Source organism: Phyllostomus hastatus, unplaced genomic scaffold (assembly GCF_019186645.2).
Source record: "Phyllostomus hastatus isolate PE091 unplaced genomic scaffold, TTU_PhHast_1.1 phas_contig_147, whole genome shotgun sequence".
NCBI classification, from domain to species: Eukaryota; Metazoa; Chordata; class Mammalia; order Chiroptera; family Phyllostomidae; genus Phyllostomus; species Phyllostomus hastatus.
In genome coordinates this window covers 514,179-535,771 of record NW_025333603.1, presented here as the reverse complement: position 1 = coordinate 535,771, position 21,593 = coordinate 514,179, and the positions used below count along the sequence as shown (strand labels likewise).

Genomic DNA, 21,593 nt, shown 5'->3' with positions numbered 1-21,593 from the left:
TTTTTTTTTAATTTCTCTGATTGAGTGAATAGCTCTGGACATGTGTAACTCCATTCAGGAGCAGGAAATACTGGAATTTTTTCAGTCAGTCTTGTATTAATTGTGAGTCAGGGGCTAAAAAGCTCTCTTGAGAAAACCTGCCCAGGTGAACTGAGACCTCTGTAGAGGACTTTAGGTGCTGGGTGTGGGTCAAGCCCCTCATTCTGTCTGTTCTTTTAAAACTAAGTATCCATAGCCAATCTGCTGGCAGCCGTAGGTACATGAGGGTATTATGTTTCACTTAGTGAGGGTTCATGCTTCATGTAACTTTGAAGCTCCCCCATATTTGGACCAGTTCCTAACCGTCTGTGATACCCCCTCAGAGTACACCCACGTGAAACAGCAAACATGGAAACCACAGCATGCTTTTAAAAGCCCTCCAGTCAATGCTTGTCCTTTTACTCGAAACCCAATTGAAAATGGAGTCAGTCTGACAGACTCAGAGACCCTCTGTGCTGCGGGGCAGGGTGTCCCTTAGCACTGTCCTGGACAATCTGATTGGCCTGTTGACCTTGGCAAATACAAGCAGGGACCGGTGCTCCAGTGCCAAGCAGGGAGGAACCAGGGTCGCATGCCACCCACGCCCAAACCCCTCTCTGACATTTCCATGGGCTCTGAGCCAGCTCTCTCCCCCCCCCCGGGTTTCACCTCACGTTTGTAGGAATACAAAGGAACACTGAACCTTCCAGTTAATACAACACCCCGCCCCTACCTCCCCCTTCCTGGAGAGGATAACAGTTCTGTTGACCATTATAATGCATTTTCTGTCTCCCAGCAATCCACACAGTCATTAATTTCTGCTGCTGACATCAGGAAAGAGGATTATGTGTGTGTCTGAAACTGTTCCCCAAGTGCTCATTAGTCATAGATAATTGAAAAACTGGTAGGGGAAGATTTGGTGTAATAGTAGCCCCCGCCTGCGAAGAGGGACTGCAACCACCAGATAATTGTAGGCCCCAGCTTTGGACTGCTCACACTGAGTCTGCCCATCTGAATGGGAATTCAGGGACATGGGCCCAAGAGCCCTCAGAGCAATTGCTTTTTTGTGCCCGAAGGTGAAAGGGTGTTCATAGGGATGGAAGCCAGCCAGATCAAGAAAGTAGTGAAGCATCCTGGGGCCTCTCTCCTGCCTGAATTTAGGCTGGGGAGCTGGGCTTAGAAAGGGTGCATAGTATTCTCCTGAGTTTAATTCTGCTTTGACTTAAACTTTGTTTCAGTCACAAAGGAAATACAAGATCATGGTATAGAAGGAGCACAAATAGTAGAGAAGAATGAACTAAGTAGCATTCTTTTTTTTTTTTCCTGGAAGTATATTTGCTTACATTTTTGTATCCTTTAACAAAATTCACAAATAGGACCTCATACCCTGAATGCTATTCTGCATCTTTCCATTTTCACTTAATTTATCTTGGACTTCCTTCCCAAACCATACCTTAATTCTTCCTTATTCATTTTAATGTTTATGTAATATTCTGCTGCATATATGTGCCTAATTTATTTCCCCTGACAATATTTAAGGAGGGAAACACCTTTTTAAAAAATTACACAAGAAACGTATGTTCAAGGTAGAACAATTGGAATTTATGGATTAGTTAAGAGCAAAAAGAAAAAAGATCATGCATAATTTCTCCATTCAGAGAAAGCCTTTCTCTTTAATTTCCCCCCCAGGGGGAAAATTACATATTTGTATGTATTTGTACACATAGCCATCCACCTTCTTTGTTGTTCCTCAGATGAAGTCATACTCTACATAATGTTTTGCAGCCTGCATTTTTCAGTTGGCTTGATTGTTTTAAAGATAAAAACTATTTCCAACTCTAGCTTTCCTCCACACTGCAGGTTTATCTTCTTAAAAACCAAACCAAGTACTCAAAACCATCAGCTGGCAGGGCCTCATTGCCTTAGTCGGAGCTCCTCGCCTGCCTGAGGTCCCCCGCTGCCTCTCTTGTTAGTCGGCCAAACTGCCCCACTCCTCCCTGGTGTCCTTTGTGCCAACACACTGCATGCCTCAGACACTCAGTGTCCCTCGGGGCTCTCGACAGTGAACCCGATTTTTGCTCTAATGGCATTCATTTCCCCTGAGCATTATAGCTCTGAAACCAACAATCTGCCACCTGTCTTTCCAGACCAGGCTCAAATGTCACCTTCATCTTGATTTCCTGTACCCCTGGGGCCAACCCCACTGTCCCCTCTCAATGCTCCGGAACACCACATCCACCTTTAAAGCATTTTGTATACATGGGCCCAAGAGCCTCCGTTTACACAGAATGCGGTGGGAGTCTTTTGAGGTCAGAGCCACCTTGTGCATTTATACCCCACACCTAAGTCTTGGCCCATGGTAGGTGAAAATACATGGGGACCGCTATTATCATTGTTATTGAAATGTTTGTTAAAATGCACGTATGAATGGTTGAATGAAGACTAGATGTGACTGCAAAGGCAGAGACTGTGAAGCCCTGATTAACTCTGGGAAAACTGATGCTGTGGATAATTTAATTTTATGGTGGAAGGAGGATTATTTCTGGAAACGTTGTCAAGATGCACTGAAGCTTGCCTCTGACAGCTCCTCTAGTCCCCACAATGCATCTCTGGCAGATGCCTTTGAAGTGTGATCTGATGGGTGGTTTCTCCCAGAGGCCCACCTATTGGTATCATCCTGTGTTTTGCCAAGCTGTTGCCTTTTGGTCTCTAGATACACAAAGCTTCTTCCTGCTTGGGGTCCAGATACACTATTCCTGAAGGCTGTGGTTCCAGTTCAAAGGAGCAATGTTAATCCTTGTGCGTATTTATTTTCATTCCTAGACCACTGGACTAAGGACAAGGCCTGGCTCACTGCCCTAGGCTGGGTTCTCTGGAGGCAGAGACCATGCCAGCTTTGGGGTTATAAGATGTTTGTCAGGGGGTACCACCTGTGAGAGGAAGGGGGTGTGGGCAGGATTGGGCAGAGCGGGAAGTGGGGACAGGTGCAGTCCCACAGCACCTCAGCCAACCCAGCAGAGTGCTCAGGAGTGAGTGGTGCCCATCAGAGCCTTTCTGTCCCCACTCTGCTAAGTCATCAGGTACAGCTGCCCTGGGAAACACATCACCTTGTCAAAGGTGGCCTGAGGAGCTGGCAGCCAGAGGCTGTCTGCTCGCCTCACTCCCGCCATGGGCTCAAGTCCATCCTTACTGGGGGTCCAGGTGATGACATCTTCCTTCCTACTACACTCTGCATATCCAAGCAGCCACCGGGAGCTGTCATTTCTTGCTCCACACAATCCTTCCCATCTGCCTCTATGTCTGCATCTCACAATACCTTAATGAAGGCCCTTATCTTTTCTCTTTGGTTACCGAAAGAACTTCACAGTTGTTCCCTCTTACCCCATTCTGTCCTCTGCTTCCATGCTGCCAGAGAACGCTTTAAAAATACACAAATCCAGTGACCGCACTCCCTGGCGTAAGGCTCCTTCAGAGGCTCCCAGTGGTCTTCCTGGTGAAGTTCTGCACCTTAGTCCGATGACAATGCAGGCACTGTCCTCACTTCCCTCTCCTGTCCTATCGGTCTCCTCCGCCACCCCCTGCCGGTTCCCAGCCCAGCTTATGTTTCGGTTGACTCAGCCCTTTTGGCATTCTCCCCTCTGTCTTGGCTTTTGCTCAAGAAGCTGTCTACTGAGAAATCTGCCTGGGGTCCTCCAGCATAGGATTCTAACCCACAACTCCTGACTGCAAGCTAAGGGCTCTCTCTGCACCCCACAAGGCTTCTTTCTGAATTATAGTCCAGAAGACCCACTCTGCTCATCCTCCTCCTGTCTGGAACCTTTTTTCTTTTTTTAAAGTGAAAATTACACCTTTTATGTTTGTGAAGTTGGGGATGAAAGTGAAACTGAGTTCCCACTTAGACCTTCCTATAAAAATTAATCCTTTAAAAAAATTCTGAATGTACCGACACACCTCAGAGATATTGAGGGTTTGGTTCCAGACCACTGCAATAAATCAAGTATCATAATAAGGCTAGTCAAGTCGCATAATAAAACAAGTCATATTTTTTTGCTGGTGGTGGGTCGTGCCTCCAGTTTGTAAAAAAACGGAACAACTGTGAAGCGCAGTCAAGTGAAGCACAATTAAGTGAGGGATGCCTGTGGTGGGAATGGTTTCCAAATGGTGCTACTTTTTAAACCTACGTAATATTTGTCCCAAAAATACTTCTCTTGGTACCTTAATTCACTTAAAAAGTCCTTTTTTTTTTTTTGACAAAACAGCTGTACCAAAATGTAATGTAATGAATAAAAAAGTAGCTAGGTGTCACTTTGGAGTGGCGTCTGTGGTCTCTGTGACTGTGGGGAACCCACTTTACCTCGTTGAAGGTGACTCTGCCCATCCACCTGTGCGTGGGGACAGTGATAGTACCCTTCGCATAAGGTTGTTGTGACAATGAAGTGAGAAAGTGCATGATGTGTCCTCAGCACAGCCTTGGTACCGCAGTGCTCAGTAAATGGGAGTGCTGCCTGTTCTGTGTGTATGAGACGTGGGGACACAATTGAGATAGTGTCCGGAGCCAAACTGTCCCAGCTCAGGGCACTGCTGCCTTCCAGGTTTGTGCAGGTTGGGCATTCAAAGCAGACTGGAGGTTCTCCTTGTGCCCCAACCTAGGGTTTCAGCATCTTGACCTTAGAAATCCAACGGAAGTGCAGTAAGAATGATGTATATAACCTAAAACTTTCTAGTAGATACAGTAAGGAGAAAACAAATAGGTGAAATTAATTTTAAAATATATAATGTAATAAATTGAAAATATTTCAACATGTAATTCACAGGTGGCAAACACAAGGCCTGCAGGCCGAATCTGGCCCTCCACCTTGTTTTATCTGGCCTGGTACCTGGTTTCTATCCCGTGGCAGCACTGAGCTCCTTGCCTGTAGTTAAGGAGTAGTTACGTTTACACAGTCCTAAAATTACATTCGGCCCTCTGAAGGCAACTGCGAGGCTGATGTGGCCCCCGGTGAAAATGAGTTTGACGCCCCTGATGTAATTGATATACATTATTGTTTCATAATTTTATTGTATTTTTCATCACCATTTAGTCTTCTTGTACCCCCTCCCCTGACCATCCCCACACTGTTGTCCACATCCATGAGTCCTTTTCCCTTTTTGTTCAATCCCGTCCCCCCCAGCTTTCCCTCCTTAGCTGTTATTTATGTTTCTGTATTATCTTTGACATCTGGTGTAAATTTCCTACCTATTACATCTCAGTTCAGACACTGAATTTCTATTATAAATACTTGATTTAGATTTCTTAAATTAACATTGAAAAGTAGATTTGCACACCCAAAGTGTTACTAATGTACTTGAAACTTTTTAGTAATTTAGTGAATTGCGTATCAGTTTTTAAATTTAAAGTGAAATAAATTGGCCTCATAGTTACTGCAGTTACTTTAAAATTGTTTTTTAAATTTATTAATTATAGAGAGAGAGAGGAAATGAGGAAAAGAGAAATGTCTATGTGAGAGAGAAACATCAACTGGTTGCCTCTCATACTCATCCCAACCTCAAATGGACCCCACAACCTAGGCATGTGCCCTGACCAGGAATTGAACCAGCAACCTTTCAGTTGATGCGATGCTCCAACCAACTGAACCATGTGGCCAGGGCTCCAGCTGCATTTTAAATGCTCAATCCTCATGTGCCTTGTGGCTACCATTATTGAATAGTGAACATTTAGAAGTCATTGCAGTGGTTTCCATCTTCTTCCTTTGCTTAGCTTAACGTTTTTCAAATTCAATTATAGAAAGAAACCTATTACCTAAAATGGATAAAAATGTGTCATAGAGGTGCTTGGTTTCCAATTAGAGGATGTTGGTGAGCTCTTGACCCTTTGCCTCCCTCTAACCCCTACCTTCAACTTTACCCTCAGGAGTCCTGAAACACCTTTGCCCCTCCCTGGAGCTCTAGGGAACATTTAACCAGTGGTAGGTAACTTAGCACCAAGCAAATTGCTGACCACACATTCAGGATCATTGAATCTTGGAGCTCAGAGGAATCTTAGCATATATCTCCATCCACCCCCATCTCTCCTTATACTGCAGAAATACTTATGATAAATTCCTTGGCAGTGGCAGTGGTGGTGGTGGTGGCGGTGGCGGGGGTACTTACCCTCTGCTAAACACCTGGAAACAGATGGATCTCTTCATTCTGTTCTGACTGACACGGTTCTCTGTGTCCTGCTCTCATCTCCCTAACTAGACAGAGTGGGGGGAGAGGGGAGTTGCAAGGACTGCCTTTTACAGCACCACAGCGCCCACACAAAAAGCAAGACAATCAGTAAATTCTTAACTGAAGGCCTGACTGACTGCAGGAATTCAAGGTCACCTGAAATATCAGGGTCATTGCATTGCACAACTCCAAAGCACACCATTCACATTGTATTATATGGTTGTGCAAGTAGCAGCCTTGTAAAATTAGACTGGACTTTATTTTCCAACTGAGAAAGTCTTAAGACATTCTTTATTGGAGCAAAGTTCTTTTCTTCCTTAATCTCTGATGGAACGCAACTGCACGAACAGCTTTTCTCAACTTTCTGAGGAATTTATGTGATCAGGAAGTGTGAGTGGATGTGTGGCCTGTGTGTGTGAGGTGTTCTGGGAGAGCTGCTCTGTTAGGAGGAAACAGTTTGTCCATTTCAGTCTAGCCTGCAAGAGGCCACAAGAGAGGACCCCCAAAACCCAGAATTTATTTATAGAAATAGCGTATTTATTTTTCATGTTTAAACTTTAGTCACCTTCAAAATACTCTCCATTTGATGCAATACACCTACCAAGATGGTTTATTCCACTGCTCAAAACAGTTTATGAACTCGCTAATTTTGATTCCTTTTAGTGTTTGTGCCATTTTTTGTTTCACCTCTTCCACATCAACACAATGTTTTTCTTTGAGGACTTTTTTCATCTGTGAAAATGAACAAACAAACAAATTCAAATGTGACTTGGAGCCAGATTGGATAAATAGGGAAGGTTGGGTGCAGAGGTCATGCCATTTTTGGTCAAAACTGCTGAACACTCCGCTCTGTGTGGCAGGTGTGCTTGTAAATCACCCATCATGAAATGGGCCAATGCAGTGAAAAAGTCCCCAGAAAATATTCACTGAAGCTGAATTCAGCTTCTCACAACAACACCAGCTGTTACAGTGATAAAGATGGGTTCCTACAACACTCACCTAATGGGGCAAGCCTCTACTACAAGGGACCTATCCAATAGAAAAAAATTTGGGGTTTTTTGGGCCTCATCTCGTATCTTTTAGAATTTTCTATTAATGGAATGTTTCCCCAGATTGAAATATGTCTTAGAGCTCCTTACTTTGTAAAGCACCCCAGAGCATCATCCGTAAGAACCAAGAACATGTACCTGTCATCAAAAGAGCAGAGAGACGGTTTGTGGCTGCATGGTATCTATCTTTGTGAAGTTGAAGAAACACAGAGGAAAGGGAGGGAGCAGAGGGGTCCTCTTAAGAAAACTCTGTGTCTGCTTTTGTGTTTTTCAAACTGACAAGTATTTGTTTTTTCTTCTGTCTACCCAGGAAACCAAGTACTGCCTCCTGGAGCTTCTCTTGGAAATGGGCTTACACCAGAGGCAGCCAAAGACCTTGGCCTTCCTGCTGGCATTGCTGTGGCAGCCTCACTTATTGATGCCCATGCAGGAGGACTAGGTAATAATCTCTTACTGCATGTTCACTACCAATGCTGTTTTTGCATGGATTATTCCCCAGAACAGAGGACACTTTTGTTTTTAAAGCCAAGATCAAGGGCTGGTGATTCAAGATATAATAATAAAAAGCCTTTTCATAGTTAGGCATTTGACTATAACTATAGAGCTTTTTATCAAATATAGAATTTATTTATAATTCTATTAATTTTTTCATGGAGAGAAATAGAATAAAAAGATCAGAATTGGCTCTTTGGTTTACTGAAAATTTGAGAAAGATACTATATTTTAACTTCCAACTAGCAAGTATGATGACAGTATACTTGCTGTACTGCTTTTTCTAATGGTGTTCCAAAACTCTCAAAAGTCAAATGGATTTATCTTCAGAGTATATTTGACTTATATCCTATATCCACTTACTTGAGTGTGGTCTTGATTTCATCTCCTAAATAACTCTCAAAGCTAGCATTCATGTATTATGTATTCATTATATCAAAGACCCATTGAAAACTTACTGTGTGTCAATTGTGGTGCTAGGGGACAGTGAGTTTAAACTGAAATCAAGGTCTCTTCCCCAAAATTTAAAGGGAAGGCAGAAAATGAGGTGCAGGTTACAGTAAAGTATAGTAACTCTATCCTCTCCTTTATCCTCATTGCATTTTGGAACGGGGCGGTGAAGGGGGTTGTTCATATTCTCAACATCTCTCACTGCAACTGCAGCCATATCTTCTTATTTTTTTTTAGTTCTTTTTTCTAATAGTGTTTTTTAAAAATTATGGTTCAGACCTCATGAGATCAATTTCATGGATGATGACCATTGAATTTTCAGAGAAAACAGGGCACATCTCATACAGCAAGTTCCATTCTGTGGACTCATGTGCATGTATACCCTGGGCCATGATGAAAATGAACTTCTTACCATGGGTCAGGGTAAGACAAACTTTGAAAGATATTCTGGTCTGTACTTCATATTACAGCCAAGAGTTACCTTTTAAATACCTGTGTAGAATTATGTTCCCAAAAGTCTGTCTAAGCATTATATCTCCGCGTCTTGGCACATGTATTCTGCTCCCAGCGCGGCTGGTCCTCCACTCCGGCCCTAACTTGAAGACTCATATTGGGTGCTTTCTCATCTGCGTAGCCTTCCAAGGAACACTCAGATTCATTTGGAAATTCCCTGGGTTGTGCTTCTTTCAGCACTTTTACCTACCCCTGTTGAAGAAATGATCACATCATTGTTGTGATTACTGTTTTATCTGCTTGTTTTTTCCACTAAACTTGGAGCTCCTCGAGGACTTGTATCACCTGTGCGGAGCCCTGTGTCTTGATTCCTATAGGTGCTTGATCAATTTAGTAAATGAATAAAGTCACATGAAAGCAATGGTAAGGTGAAGCAGCCTTACCCCATAGAGTGAAAGTTTATTCTGTTTCCTTATGTGGCAGAGTATTAAGCCATCTTGCTCTTCTACATAGTCCAGAGATTTGTGGAGTAGGATCGCTCTCAGTGATCTAGGAACATGTCTGTCTTATTCATCTCTGTGTGTTTAGGATCTAACATTGTGCCTGAGAAGTAGTGAACAGCCAATAATGTATGTGAGTCGGTCGAATGGTAGTAGGGATCACAGGCCAGGGAGTTTCTCGCCCTTTTCAGTATAAGCAGTATGTGCTTTTGATTGGAATGTCATGGTTTTGGTTTTTAAGGACAGGCACAGAGATAACTTGTGATCTAGACAGGTTTCTGTCCCCTACTCATCCTGACATTCCATCGTGTTTGAGGCCAGGGAGGCGTTCCCACTCGTCCCTGGGACAGCAGTCTCAGTCATCCACCCCCTCCAGGGGGCAAGCACTGGGCTTGGGCCAGCTTAGGCTGAAAGTAAGTGGGCTGCACTTTGGGGAGCTCCAGGGCTCGATTTCCTTGCCAGTTTCCCAGACCTCCCTTCTCCCCAGGACTCACTGTGCCCTCCAGGAGGGAAGCTGCTTGCTCTCTGGCACCTGGAACTGCAGACACTCAAGACAGTATTGGGGGAATTGGTCTGGGAGGAGCTCAGGCCATTACATGACCCACTCTTTTCCTAATCACTGAAAGAAATTTTATTCTTAGAACTTTTGCCTGAGGCCTTCATTCCTTTCAAAATTCAAATTGCTCTTAAGTTAGTGAGTTTCCCTTATATTTTCCAAAAGTAAGTTATTTAAGTGGAAAGATAGAAGAACGATTTTGGATTCTTGAAGGGTTGCCCTTAAGGGCCAGCAGTTACGACCAAGTTTTATCTTTTTTATCCTCCCTTTGACCTCCACCTCTCCCCTTCACCTAACAGCCACTTCAGGATTACACGGCTGGAGAAGAGAGGAGGCCTGGGAGTGAACATTCACCCTCGTTTCCCACTCTGCCTATGCCCCCACTAAGATATGCAGAAGAACAGAGGCCTAAAAGTCTTAAAAAGTTTTTCCACTCATCCAACCATGTCATTGATAAAGATATATATTGAATACCTGCAGACCTGGCTGTTACTAGTCTGGGCACTGGGGATTATCAGCAGTGAACACAGCAGACAAAGCCCTACTCTTTTTGGAGAGAAAATTCTGGTTGTTCTCTCCTGGCCTGCATGTTTGTAGCTCAACAATAAAAGTTTCAGATGCTGTGATAGGGACTCTGAACACGGAGTCTGAATATTTGGATGTAAATCCCTATTCTCCCTACCTGTGTACCTTGGACCATATATCATACCTCTTCACACTTCTGTTTCCTCTTCTGCAATAAGAGAGAGAAGGGCCCCCCTCACAGCGTTGTTATGAAAACTAGTGGTATAAATAGATAAAGCAGCTGGCATTGCATCTGGCACATAGTTGGCACGCAATCCTGAGGTATCTCTTTAGTTTTCTTACTCCAGAACCACAATGCCTGGCACAAAGTAGGGGCTTTATAAATGGAAGTTCTCTGAGTTACTGCCCTGGGAAGAAGGGTACCAGGAGAGCTATCTTCCCTTAGGAGAGGTATTTGGAAAAGAACCTCAGTCTTCCGGATTCTATCTGACTTCCCCGAACTGGCCCTAGTTGTCCATTCCTGGCTTTCTGTAACAGAACGCAGTGTTCACTACTTTAAGATGCTGTGTATTTGCAGATCAGAAACAACCTCAAGAAATGGTTAGATGAACTCTGTGCCAAGAGATCACTGAATGTCAGGGTGAGAATCCAGCTTTGGAGGTCGGAATCGGATGCCATCCAGACCTTGCAAAAACAGGCCCCAACAGTTACGGTCCCTTCAAGTGCTGACCTGGCCTGGCCCCCACATTCTGACTGGTAGGAGGGGCCAGCTCTCTGCTTTGGAGAAATCCTCCTGGACTCTCATTCTCAAGAGAAGCCTGGGACCAGAGAATCAAGATCAAAGGAGCAAGTAAAACTGAACTCATGCTTTATCCAGTGCTGGAAAAAGAAGAGGAAGGACTTTGTGGGAATGAAAACCAAAGATAAAAGAACATTTTGTTCTTAAGGTGCTGGTTAGTAAGTTCCCCAGTAGACAGCCAGGAGATAGGAGGAGCTTTGTTTGCTCTTTGTGGGGGTGGTTCTGGCCAGGGCTCCTGCTGCTGATATTTTTCTAGCTTATAAAAATAGTGTTAACTTTGTTCCAGGTCTGTTCTTGGCTCCAGCACCCGAGCTGTCCTGAAAGGCAATAACAACCTGATTTCTGTCCCAGGCCCCTCTCCTCTCAGTTGTTTTTATCTGTCAGATGAACTCCTGACTATCTGTCAAATCTTGAATCTGGTACTGTCTCCAGTGGGAACCTTTGCTGGCTCCCCCAAGCCGACTGCATACTCCTTTCTGTTTGCTCCAACTGTGCCTTGGACTTGCCTCCATTACTGTGCATATTATCCAGTTTTGTGTGTGCAGTATTGTCTCATTTACCAGTATGCAAACTCTTTGAGAGAAAGCACTGCCATTTCATCCTTAGATCCCAGCAACTTGCCCAGTGCTTTGCACATGGAGGACCTTTTACTCATGCATATTCAGTGAACAAGTGAATGAATGGCATTCCTTACACGAGGGAATGATATTACAACTGAGTATTGTAGTATTTTTCATTACAGAGCAGGCGTTCCTATTGTAGATGTACCTGGCTCCATTCATGCAGCAAAACAGGTGCTTGGAGCACTCTGTGGTCCACTCCTAGATGTCTAGAAATCGGTGTCCTTTGTGTTTCTATCACATTAGCAAGTGCTGGTCAAGAGCAAATTTTGTGCCTAGGCTTAGCATCATTCTTTGATTCCAGACACTGGATTCTTTGCCAGATGTTGAATTGGCTTAAACTGCTCATCTGGGCCAGATGTTGAATTGGCTTAAATTGCTCATCTGAGTTGCAGCATCAAATCAAAATGGAGATTTTGAATTTCTTTCCTTGTTTCTTCTTCCTTTTCTTAATTAGAGAAGAATTGGGTTAGCCAGTCTTGCAAAAGGAGCTATAAGTCCATTCCCTCCTACAACAAAACATAATTTGTCCCAGTGAAAAACAAAACATGCCAACTTACTGCCTTACTGTTATCAGTGCTCTAGAAGCAACACTGATTCTCGAGGCCATATTATGTATACTATTATTTTGTTCCCTTTGTGAAATGAGACCATGAACAAGTAAATGATCTCATTCACTCACAGAGACAGCCCGCCTTGCCCAGATCCGCACAGTAAGGGCAGATGCTTGATTTCAAGCCATGCCATGGGATTCTGATCCCACACTTCTAATCGCTCTGCTCTATGGAATGGCTTTTTTTTTTTAATTAAAATGCGACCCATGGCACTCTTGGACTTGACCCTTAAACTGTCATTTGCACAAGTAACAAATATTTAAAAAGGAAAGTCTTCCAACAATCATTAATTGATGGCCCATTTTACTAGTTGATGGGGGTGTAAGATAGGTATGAAAGAGAGCTGGATTTCTGGGAGTTTGTGGTCTAGTAGAGAAAATAAACATTAAATAGACATTTGCAGTTACATGTGCCAAGTATGGAAAGCTTTGGAAAAGCATAGAATGTGCCCAGAATTGAGATGTGAAGAATTATAAAAAGATTTCTAGAGAAAGTGATATCTGGTGATATAATTGCATTTCTTACCCTGTTGTTACTTCTTGGTAAACTGAGATTTTTTACTTATTATAACTTTTAAACTCCAATTAGTCTTTTTCCTAATACTACCTATGATATCACCATTAATAAAAACAAGTATTAGAACCATTACTCTTGTTGGTATTATTACTACTATGACCTTCTCACCTGCCTTCTGATGTGCCAGGCGTTCCTCCTGACACTTGACATACTTTGCCTCTTGCTTCTCATAACATTCCTTCAAGGTATAAGTTATCTCCTGTTCTGTATGTGTGGAAATTAAAGGCAGAAAACATAATATTTTCCCTAATTGGATAATTAGTGTTATGGCAAGATTTGAGCTTGAGTCTGACTCCAAAATTCTTATTTTTCCCTCTGTACTTGTGATTCTCAGCCAGGGGTAATTTTACCCACCCCCCACCCTTGGGGAAATTGGCAATGGCTGGGGAAAAGTGGAACGGTACTGACTGTGGTGGGCAGAGGCCAGGGATGCTGCTCCACCCTACTCTAAAGCATTGCAAACCATGTCCACTGATATCATTTCCCTTCCTCAATTCAGTAGATTTTTGTACAAAACAAAAAGCAGCCCCAAGTAAGGGTTCTGTTAATACGTTAGTACTTTGTCAGCCTATATTTTGTGAAATTAAGTCCTCAGTGAAAAGATAAGAAAGTAGAAGTGAAGACGGTAGAACTGGGAGTCCAGGTGATTCCCACCCCATCTGACTTCCCAAGAGTCGAGCTGCACCAGGCTGCTCGTGTGTACTTTGCTCTGTTTGGAGCAGCCTCCCCTCCAGCCCCCATCTAGGCAGTCCGTCCCACTCCTGCGTCATCACTCACTGTCAGTGTCACTTCCGCTGCGAAAACTTCTCCAAACTCAGCCTCACTCTTAGAAAAAAGTCACTCCCTACTCTGTGTTTCTGCAACACTTTGCACTTATTTCAGTTTTCCCACCAAATCGTGTTCACCCTTGTGTATTCCTCATTCAGCATGGAACCCAGAGTCAAAGTATTCATTAAGATAATAAATATGAGATGATTTTGAAAGCTCAGAAACAAGGATTGCTAAATTTGGGTGAGGGAGTCTTTAAAAAATACAGATTTCTAGGCACCTACCCTAGGTGCCTCCTACAGAGTAGCCTAGTTACAAGGTGGAAGATGTCACATGCTGCCCAGAGGAGACAGCCTGTGGGACAGGTTGCACTGAGCACATGGGTCAGAAGCAGAAGTGATGTGCAGCTGCCAAGGAGATAAATCAGACCGAACCTGAACTGTGCTGAGTAGGAGCCAGGCCCAGGGTCAAGCCCACAGTTGCGGGTAGGAGGGAGCATATCCAACAAGAAAGAGAAGGTGGATCCAAAGAGGCAGACAGTCTGTAAGGGATGGAGGGGATTAGAAAAGCAGATAAAGTCATGCCAGGGAATTTGGAAGTAGAAAAGCAATGTCAGTGCTTGAGCAGATAGAGCAAGGACAATTCCAGGAGTTCCTGGATGCAGGTCAGCGTTGGGGAGGAGGACTTTGTTAATGTGATCTTGAGTTTATCGTTTTCAGTTGAGGTTTAGTTTAATGAGAACCATCGCTGCCTGGGACCTGAGCAGCTGCAGGAGCTGTGGTAAGGGGCAGAGAGGACACATGTGGGAAGGAGAGCTTTGGGTTTCCTGTTCCCAGGCCCCTAGGCTTCCCCACGCACCTAGGCTTCTCTGGATGGCAGAGGGACTGGCCTTAGCCAGGAGGCCAGTTTTTACTCTGTGGTCAGAAAGTTGGAAAGAGTCTTGACCCTTGGGGATACAGCCAGCTCCCCCGTCCTACCCTGTCCTGCTCATCTCTAAATTTTGTGCCACACAACCCAGAAGATACCATTGTCCCCTGCCCTGAAATGGTAATATGTGTAGTTTGATAACTCTTGCTTCTGTTTGGATAATGAGTGATCATAGGCTTTAGAACTAAAATGTTGCTCTAAGATTTTCTGTACCAGAGTCTTCAACTTGCAGATGGGAAAACTGAGGCCCAGAAAAACAGTGAGTCATCCACATTTCCCCAGCACATCACAGTCAGAATTGAAGTTAGACACTGGGCACCCTAATTCACCAGCCAGGGCCCCCACCCCCATTATGCTGCACCATCTACAAGTCAGGAAAAGGAAATGATTCCGGGTGTCTGAGGCTCTAGCTGTCATGTGAGATAAAACCAGGCTTATTAAACCAGGCTAGCTATTTTTTGACTGTGCAGTAGGGAGAGCAGTGATATTAAAGTTGAAGTTAATTTTGTTGGTTAACGTTGATGTTAATCTCATCTGTGTGGTGACTTGCCATTTCAAACTGTCAGGCAGGTATTTTTGTCTCCTGTAATGGTTCAGTAAACTAACACCCAGGAGGCAAAGGGATTTGCCTAAAGTTACAGGATCAGGAAGGGTTGGATCAAGACTCAAACCCCGATCTGTGTTTCTCTCCCCATGACTTCTCATGTGCTTTGGTGCAGCTTTTGTGTCAACCATTAAACAAGTGCCACCAAGAAAATAGAGCAGAATGGCTCGACCCAATCTATGGGAGCTTTGTGCCCTGCTGAGCTCCTGATTTCAAGCAAATCTCTGACAAACTCATCAGCTTCAAAAACTTATCTAATATTTAGAGGGAATTTTTAACCAGAAGGTTCTACTTATTCTCTTGTGTAATCACATATGACTGAAAAGATGAGCTGCTGTTTTCCTTCACTGAGCTTGGGAATGGGAACAAAAACACAGAATGACCCAGCCCCAGGTTCCCATACTGCCAACCACCTGTTAGGGAGACTTCCCCTCCAAGTTCAAAAGGTAGAAGACCGCTGGGAAAATGTTTGTTTGGGGACCCAGAGTATAGTATTGCACTTACGTCACTGCTTACAAGAGTAGGCTTACCCCAAAGGTCCACTGTTTTTCATGGCACAGAAACTCAGCACATGGCGCTTCACATCCATTTAATATCCCCAAGCACTAATGTTTACTTTGGGACTCACACGTCAGCAGCTGCTGGTGGGAAAGTGCACATCTCCAGTTATCACCCCTCGACGCAGCCTCTCGTCTGAACTGCTGGTCGCTTCCTTATCATCTCTCCATAGTCCTGGCTAGATTCCCTGTTTTCCATTTTTCTCTTACTGTGCATTCATGTAAGTTATTTTAAAGAGCAAAGAGAAATACTTTTTTGATTTCACCATACTGGAATCTAGGGATTTCCTCATGGCACTTTGCAGCCAAGTATAGATGTCTGGACTAACTAAGAAGAGAAAATTCTTGGAGTACAGAAAAATTGAACTAGTCTTAAGTTGTATCATTGAGCAGCATCACCCTCACCCCAACTTTCTCTAATTCTAATCCTCATCATACTCTGTACTATGACTTTGATGCAAGAATTTGACTTCTGAAGACAATGAAAATGAACAATCTTAGGGACACATAACACAATAGTTTATAACACGTAACTGATTCAAATCCTGGTTCCAACTGGGAAGTTACCTGACACTCTGTGGCTCAGTTCCCCCATTGATGAAATGAGAACAATAATAGTACCTGCTCCACAGAGTTCTTTGAAGAATAAACAAGCTGATATCTGTAAAGTGTTTAGAACAGTCTGACAGTACTATGCATGTTTAGTTATGATTTATGTGATCTCAACATTTACATTATGAATGATAGCAGTAGGCAAGAGAAATTTGAAGATGTATTCCATTATTTTACACTGCATTATATCTCCCTTTTAAATATGTGCCAGGCATTGTTATAGATGTGTTGGATATACTGGTGAACAAAGACTAATTCCTACTCTCGTGGAGTTTCTGTCCTGCTGTGGGAGTTCATAAACTGTCCTATAAATATGTGTGCATATCTTTATGCACATTGCATGTATGTGTGCATAAATGCATACATGTATGTATGTATAAATACATATGAACATAAAGAAGACAATCATGACTATAGAAAATACACAATTTTAACATAGACAATGAAGTCATTGAAATTGTTAAAGATTTTGCTTACTTTGGTTCAGTCATCAATTCAAATGGAGACTGAAGCCAAGAAATAAAGAGAAGCTGAGACTTGGAAGGTCAGCAATGGATGAATTAGGAAAGATCACCAAGAGCACAGATGTGTCATTAGAGACCAAGAGTAAGATCATTCATACCCTTATGTTCCTAGTTACTATGTAAAGATGTGAAAGTTGGACAGTGAAGAAGGCAGATAGGAAAAAAACGACTCCTTTGAAATCTGGTGTTGTAGAGTGCACAGATACCTTGGACTGCCAGAAAGATGAGAAAAATGGGTCCTGGAGCTAATTAAGCCTAAAGCATCACCGAAAGCTGTCCTACTTTGGGCATATCATGAAAAGGTAGGGTTCTTTGGAAAAAGACAATAATGCTGGGAAAAACAGAAGGTAACAGGAAAAGAAGAAGACCAACTATGAGGTGGATTGACTCCATAAAAGAAGCCCTAAGTGTACTGATCTGGCACTCTTATCATGAGCTAGGCACTGCCTAACTGTTTAGTAGGAAATACCAATGTGGACAACAAGCTTATGCTTGTACAGTCTTACCAATGCCATTGAAGGACAAGAATGAGACCTAGCCTCAGGCTGCTATTGGGGTGGAATGAAGAAGAGGCCTTGTTCTGTCTGATTCCAGGTCTCTCCCTCTTACAATTATAAAGCTTCATCCAAGCCTGTGTTAACTGAGTTAGCCATAGATGATTATGCTAAGTGAAATAAGCCAGGCAGTGAGGGACAAACACCATATGATCTCACCTTTAACTGGAACATAATCAACAGAAGAAAAAAGCAAACAAAATATAACCAGAGTCATTGAAATTAAGAATAATCTTATAATAGCCAGAGGGGAGGGAGAAGGGGACAGTGGGGACAAGGGTTTTCAGGAACTACTATATAGGACACATGGACGAAACCAAGGGGGAGGGTGGGAGCAAGGGAGGGAGGTGGGTTTGGAGGGGGTGAGGAGAAAATATGGACAACTGTAATTGAATAAAATAATTTAAATTTTTAAAAAGTTAAAAAACATGAAGAATGTTTGAATAAAAAATTCAGAGCTAGAGAAAGCTGAGGCTCTTACTTTTCATTTACAGAGAATGTGTTAGGCTCTTGATCTGTATTGCTACAGGTTCCTGAGCTGAACATGGCCTAGAGAGTTCAAGTGTACCAGCCTTGTGACTCACCACTGTGAAAACCTGACGGGACCTCTCCCACCAGTATCAATATTCTATATTCTGTTCTCTCACAGCTGAAAGTTGTAAAGAAAATTTCACAGAGTTCAGTTTTGTGAAATACATTAAACATGCCTGAATAATGTGGCTCTCGTGCACACACTGCCTTCTTTCCTGTGGTATGGGGCATTATTGCCCAGCCCAGTGCATGTGGCCTAAGAATCCTTTCCCATGTGCACATGTCTATCACTTAATGTAGCACATAGACAATAGCATTTAAACATTTGATTACATTAGTGTCTCCTCCACATAGACTGGGAGCTTTCTGTGGACAATGGAATCTGGTTATATTTATCTGTGTAACTTCAGACCCCAGCACTTAAACCAGAAAATATGTGCATTAGATAATGGTTTTGTTTATAAGCAATATGCTAAGCACTAGTTACTGTGGTGAAGACAGTAATATAAAGAAACAGAGATGAAACTTGGGGACTAAGTTCTATAGGCATTTGAAAAAGGGAAAAGTTTCCGTTGAAACAGTAAGGCAAGGGATGGACAAAGATATTAATATTCATTGTGTGACTTCGGCATGACAGTAATGTGCTGGATAGCCTACATGTATAATCTCATCAACACCAGTAGGTTGCTAAAGGTCACGCAACTAGTGATACCACCGAACATTGGAGAAGTAGAGGGGTAGCCTTTGAAATGAACTCTGGATAATAGGTATTTTCTCCACTGGAAGCAATGAAATGTAGAGTATTCTAGATGGAAAGAGTAACATAAGCAAAGGCACTAAAATGAGGTTGGGAAATGGTAATCATTTGAACTTGACCAAAACTTATGTTACCTACAGGGGTTCCTGAAAGATGGGGCCATAAAGATCAAGCAGTGGGGACAGAATAGCTGTACATGAACACCCTGTTGAAAAGCTCATGCTTGCTTCTCTTCCCCCAGGCACCAGCAAGCCACTGAAGGTGGTTTTAAGCAAGAGACTAATTCTAAGCAGGCCTTTATATAATTTCATACACAATAGTCTGGGGGAGGAAAGAGTGAAGAAAAAGGGGTAGCCTGGAATAGATCGTGGCTATTGAAAGCCATGTGGCTGTCTTCATTTCAAGATTGTTTCTTCTTGAAATGAAGACAGGGAATTTGAAAAGAAGACAGAAAATTTGTCAACTGTTTTTTTTTTGGTTAGGCAAGAGTTGCTTAAGATTTTGGATGGTCTTTACGTTTCTTCTAGCTATTACTAAATTAAGTATGTGAAGATATCTTTTTAAACCTGAAATTTCTCATGTTTGGCAGAAGATGCTAAATAAACTTGTTAACTTCATGGTAGTAATTCATTCAATTTCTAATCTGGGCATTCATTATATTTTTTTAGTGGAGATACACAGTGAACTCATTCATTTAAATGAATACTGAAGTTAAATAATCAAAACAAAACAAAAGGCCTCTAAAAGCTGAGATGACACTTGTCACAGAGTCCACACACTATAGGAAAAGCCAAGGACCATTCTCAGACTGTCAGCCAGCATTATTGTCTTAGAATTATAGGTAAAATATGGAAGATTTTTATAATAAGAAATAATAGCTGACTATGAAAAAGTATTTTTTTCTCCTGCCTTTAACCAACAGGTTAACATATCCTCACTAAGTGCCAGGCACTGTGCTAGGTACTATAAATATAAATATAAACAAATCAAAGTCCCTGCCTTCCAGGAGCTCACCTCTGAGTTGTAGGAACAGGCACGGAAGTCATCGTAATATTGTGTGGGAAATGTCTGATGAAAGCAGGCGTGAGAGATTGCAGGGGTCTAAACTCATTTTGCTAGAGTGTATCAGGAAGAGTTTTTCCCAAAAAGTGGTATTGATTTCACACTTGAGCTATGACTAGGAGAGATAGGAATTTTATCAGATTGAAAATCTTTAACTTAAATAGGAAAGGCCAATAATAAACAAGACAACCTTAAAGAAGAACAAAATGGGAGGACTTACTACTACCAGAAAACAAAACTTGTTATAAAATAATTAACACTGGTATTGGGACCAGGTAGACAAATAAAGCAGAGGAAAACAGATTAAAGAGTTTAGAAGCAGACTCATACATACATGGACACTTACGAGCAAAGCTGTGAGGAAAGGATGATCTTTTCAAGAAATAGTCCTGCATCAATTGGATATCAATATGAGAAAAAAATAAAATTTTGGTCTCTGTCTTATACCATACATAAAAATAAATTCAAATGGAATTTATGTACAATTTATATACAATAGAATATTATTGAGCCATAAAAAAATATCTTGCCATTTGCAACAATATCTATAGACCTTGAAGGAATTATGCTAAATGAAGTGAGTCAGACAGTGAAAGACAAATTATGTAAGATATCTCTTGCCCTTGCTGGTGTGGCTTAGTGGATTGAGTGCCAGCCTGTGAACCAAAAGGTCACTGGTTTGATTCCCAGTCAGGGCACATGCCTGGGTTGAAGGCCAGGTCCCCAGTTGGAGGTATAAGAGAGGCACATTGATGTTTATCTCTCTCTTTTGCCTTCCCTTCCCCTCTCTCTCTCTCAGAAAAAAATCTTATGTGTGAAATATAAAAACAACAAGAGGACAGATTGGTGATTGCCAGAGTAAGGGGTAGGAGGGTGGGAGAAATGGGTGAAGGGAGTTAAAAGGTTAGAAAAAAACACAAGTGTTTTAGAGGATGTGGAGAAAAGGGAACCCTAGCACACTGTTGGTGGGAATGCAGACTCCACTATGGAAAACAGTATTGAATTTCCTCAGAAAACTAAAAATGGAACTGCCTTTTGACCCAGGAATTCCATGTCTGCGATTATGCCTAAGAATCCTGAAACATTAATTCCAAAGAACCTATGCACCCCAATGTTTATAGCAGCACAGTGTACAAAAGCCAAGTGTTGGAAGCAGCCTAGGTGCCCATCAGTAAATGAGTGGATGAAAAAACTGTGGTACATTTATACAATGGAATACTATGCAGCAGAAAGAAAGAAGGAACTCCTACCCTTTGCTACAGCATGGATGGAACTAGAGAGTCTTATGCTAAGTGAAATAAGCCAGGCAGTGAAAGACAAATACCATATGATCTCATCTATAAGTGGAACCTAATCAATACCTAATCAACAAAACAAACGAGCAAGCAAAATATAATCAGAGACATTGAAGTTAAAAACAAACTGACAGTAACCAGAAGGGAGGGGGGAGGGGGATAATGAGGGAAAGAAGGGGAAGGGTCACCAAGGAACATGTATAAAGGACCCACGGCCAAAGCCAAAAGGGAGTAGGATTGACAGTGGGAGGTGGGGGTGGGTGGGGTGGGAGAAAGTGGTGGTGGGAAAATGGAGACAACTGTATTCAAACATTAATAAAAAAATGATTAAAAAAATAATGAGGGGTGGATACCAGGCCTTCCCATCTAACTTCTGATAATTGACTTTGGATCAGTGCTTTAATGAATTGTGAAAATGATTTCCAACACTTTAATAGTTGTATTTTTGCATGTCCCTCCCTCTACCAGGATAAAAGTCAAAGCAAATTTACCAGTTTTCTATTGGTTCTTTCCCTAAAGGTTGTCTTTTTTTTTCTTGCC

The 21,593-nt window shown here is 42.4% G+C and overlaps 1 protein-coding gene across 7 annotated transcripts in view; it reads left to right on the top strand.

The window, feature by feature from the left end:
• Positions 1 to 21,593, top strand: part of FGGY (FGGY carbohydrate kinase domain containing) — a 390,237-nt gene that overhangs the window by 187,399 nt on the left and 181,245 nt on the right. For all 7 annotated transcript variants that reach the window (XM_045857814.1, XM_045857803.1, XM_045857811.1 and 4 more), the window contains exon 7: positions 7,588 to 7,716. In XM_045857814.1, coding sequence (XP_045713770.1) covers positions 7,588 to 7,716 — 129 coding nt within the window. The remainder of the gene's footprint in view (positions 1 to 7,587; positions 7,717 to 21,593) is intronic.